This window comes from Aptenodytes forsteri, unplaced genomic scaffold, assembly GCF_000699145.1.
Source record: "Aptenodytes forsteri isolate BGI_AS27 unplaced genomic scaffold, ASM69914v1 Scaffold21, whole genome shotgun sequence".
In the NCBI taxonomy this organism is placed as follows: Eukaryota; Metazoa; Chordata; class Aves; order Sphenisciformes; family Spheniscidae; genus Aptenodytes; species Aptenodytes forsteri.
This window is the reverse complement of record NW_008795521.1, coordinates 527,571-531,326: the sequence shown is the minus strand read 5'-3', so window position 1 is coordinate 531,326 and position 3,756 is coordinate 527,571. Positions and strand designations below refer to the sequence as shown.

General features: G+C 40.7%; 1 protein-coding gene across 1 annotated transcript in view; it reads right to left on the bottom strand.

Annotated features, from left to right (window-relative positions):
* Window positions 1-3,092, bottom strand: part of NOM1 (nucleolar protein with MIF4G domain 1) — an 18,845-nt gene extending 15,753 nt beyond the window's left edge. Inside the window, exons 1-3 of the mRNA XM_009281844.2 lie at window positions 3,035-3,092; window positions 1,991-2,121; window positions 283-534 (exon numbers count right to left, since the gene is read on the bottom strand). Of these exons, the coding sequence (XP_009280119.1) occupies window positions 283-534; window positions 1,991-2,121; window positions 3,035-3,092 (441 nt within the window). The remainder of the gene's footprint in view (window positions 1-282; window positions 535-1,990; window positions 2,122-3,034) is intronic.
* Window positions 3,093-3,756: the final 664 nt, after the last annotated feature.

Sequence of the window (3,756 nt, the reverse complement as noted above, 5' to 3'; positions counted from 1 at the left end):
AGAAAACACAATGGATTTTTTTTTTTTTTTTTTTTTTTTTTTTTCTCTTTTTTTTTTAATATATATTTAATAAAATGTAAGGCTTGTCCCTCTTCTTACAGAAGGGACTGGAACAATTTGTCCCTCATAGCCCTGGCTGCGGCCACAAGGCCCTAATGCCCACTGGGCACGAGGCTCTCGCTAACGCCTCGTGAGGCCGCAGGAGCCAAGGGACATCAGCGCCCCTGGCTGCTCCTCCACCTGCCCAGTCCCCCGTTTTAAGCCCCTTCCAACCCTGCCAACCTCAGGTGTCTCTTCCTGAGCATGCCAGGGACAACGTCCACGTCGATGGCCTCTGTCCGGTGCTAACTTCTCTTGGGGCGTTTCCATCCACAACGGCGTGCGGGACAAGGTGATGCAGCTGCTGGGACCAGTGGCCCCTGCCACAGGGACGGGATCCTCAGTGCTCTGCCTGGTCCGGCACGCAGAGCAGGTGACAACTCGTCTGTCATTTACGTGATCAGAGGGAATTAAATGTCCCATGGCAGCTTGCTGCTGTCAGCGGGAAAACCAATTAGTTGGGTTTATTTTTAGTCTTTGCTGTACTCTAGGCTTATGCAACCTGCTGGGTTTGTGTGTCTGGCCCTGTGTCTGTGTCTGCGTCCTCTCCTCCCAGCAACTTCAAAATCTAGTGCCAGTTTCAGTCATGCCTGGCAGATGCCTGGAGCTCCCCAAAAGACTGAATTTCCCCAAGTTTCGTCAAAATAGGTGGCTGGGTAGAGGAAAGAATTTCTCAGCTGAACGAAGTGCTACAAGATGAGTTTAGACCTTAGCAGACACCAGAAAGCACAAATGAAAGCCAGCACACATGACCCAATTTCAGAAAAGGGTTGGTCTTGAATCTCCTGTGGGGACCAAATCCATAGGATGTCAGGCTTCATTATTTTGTTCTTTGGCGTTGCACTCCTGACCTCTCTTGAACAATGAAGTACTGCACAGGACTTATATTTTACCTGAAAATTTAATATGGCTTTATTATTCAGAAGATCATTTTTGTCTTTCTATGCATGTCTCCATATTCTCTCATTACATCATATGTCCTAGATGACCCATGCTTCAGAAATCCAGCTTTCTCAAGGCTGATCATAATGAATCTTTCACCCACAGTGACAAAATATGTTGCATTGATTTGTCAAGGCATTCCTTTTGCTACATTTTAAACTATATATTATGCTATAATTTATTGCTGGGCCGCTCTTTATTCATGCACAGACAGCTCACATGCATTTTGCATCCTATTTATAGATTTATTGATAACAGTAATCCAGCAGCCTGCCAGAATGCTAGATAAATACAGCTGAATATAATTTCAGAAAATATTAGATGCTTTTAAAACTCCCAAGATTTGCATCTTCCTTCTGTCTCATCCTGTAATTTGTCATTCAGGGCAACAGAGCTTTCCAATAATGGGAAATTTCATGTATCTTCAAAGAGGGAAAATGTCAATATCTGCCTTCTTCAGTACTCCACGTCACAAAGGAAAATGTGGAAAGCATGTATTTTGCTGAACTCCATAATCCCAAATTTGGGTGAAAATGGGCATCCTACTTTTGCTCTTGGTGAAGTAAAAATACTTTCTAAGAATTAAAGCAGTATTTTAGACAAAATATAATCATCAAGAAAATGTAAGATTGAAAGAAATATCAGTCTGCTTAGTAGACTAATTCAGCATTCAAATCTAGTGATGCCATATCTGAATAAATACATTACAACAAATATTTCAGATACTATCCTAGAATATTGTGGTCTATTATTTTACATTTACCAATTTGGCTTCAAGTACCTGATAAATACAGTCTTCTTAAAACCTAAAAGGTGAATAATTAGAAACTCCTGTCAACTACTCTTCCAACTTTCCTGTGTTGTCTAAATGCCAGAAAAGGGGAGAATATGAAAAAAGGATTATACGATTTTCATATTTAGATCTCTGCATCATATGACTGTCACTTACCAAATAGGAATTCTGAATTGAGTGAACATTTTGTAATTGTTCTTTGTTTTGACAGTGATCCCGCAGCAGAGAACAAGCTGCAAGGGCAGGTTTCGCATTTAGAATGAAATTGAACATAATGGCATGATTCACTGGAAATGAAAGTTCATATAGAATTGTTGCTTCAGTAAATTTTTGCTTCCTGCTGAGATAATCTCTGTTAACAGATTTCCTTTCCTATTAAGTTAGATTCATAGATTTTTTTTTTCCCCTCTGCAGAGTAAGCGGAACACATTTCCTCTAGCTGTCTGTCTGCTATTGTCTCCTGGTCACCTCCCACATGCCATGAAAATTTGACTTAGTGACTACATAATACACATAGGTAGATTCTGGCTCTTTTGTAATTTGCAACTATTGAGAATATTGTGCTATTTATCACCACAGGAAATATCAAAGCAGCACCAGAAAGACTTTTAGACTGAGCTCATAGGGTCATTCTTTGTTCTTACCAATGGAGAAAACAGCCTGATTCACATAACAATATCGCTTTACAGCCAAAGCCTTTTTTGATTATGCAGACTGAAAGCTTTGTGCCAGAATGAATTTACTCTAAGCAATGAGAGCCTCAGAACAGTGCAAGTTAGTTGAAGACTCTGCTGTGAGTCTCTAGCACAGCATCCATCTACTTGAGGTATTGTTTCCCCCCATGTCATACTGTCACCACTGGGATCAGCATAACTGAAATTTGGCCTGCTGGGAGAGATTGTCTGTGGAAGGATACTTCTCCTCTGGAAAATGTTTTCCAAAGTCTCAAGGCAGTAGAAAGTTGTTGGCTCTTCGAATGTGCTCTAGTTCCATCTATTTCAGAAGGTATTGGTAGGTGAGGAAAGTGATTTCCTTAGTGGTTTAAAGATGCATACCTGTTGCTCAGAATCTTGTTGGTTTTTTTCCAGAGGGTATGTGCTAAGCAATTTCTGAAAGCTCAGTCCTTATACAGTTTAAGTCAGGCATGATGAAAACTGAACTACACAAATACTCTAGAAAAATCTCTGTCCCGGCACTTACTCCCACAGTTTCCCCAGTCTTTGTACCTGACCTTGGGCTTGTCATTTATCTTCTCCATGCTGCTTTTGTACAAAATGAGTTATCTTCCATCATTCTGAGACTAAGGCCATGCAAATAAATTCTCCTGTACCTCCAGGTTTGCCTGCTGAAGAAGTTACCACCTACAGCACCTTCCCTTGAGGGGGCTTATTACTGCCTCTTTTCTGGGGCTGCCCCAACAGATTTGCTGACTGAAAGCTGTTTGTTGAGTTTTTCATATAATTGTTTTCTTTTAGTCACTGAGATCAATGTCCTTTCAGTCAGTGCTGACTGGTGATACTCATTAAAAGAGATCTACAGTTAGTTTAAGCTAACTTAGGCTGTTTTGATTGAGACAAATTAGGAAGTAACCATATGAGTAGCTCTGCAAGGGGATGCAAGGGGATGTCTGTAGCTCCCCCCCTCCCCCCAAAAAGAAGCAGCTGAACGTGGTAATCTCAGCTCGCAATACTAGAGTAGGGAGAAGACGTGTATTCACTGACTTTAATCGTTAATATCTTTTGGTTCATTGGAAGGAAGGAGTGGGTACTAAAGGTTATTATTTAGATAAATGACCCAAAAGACAAGCATAAAAAAGACAGATATGCTGGGTGAAAGCAGAAACCCATTTCCCCAATCCATTAGCATTTTTAGTTTTAAACTATAAGGAGATTATCTAATACGTGACACAAGGATGACTAAAA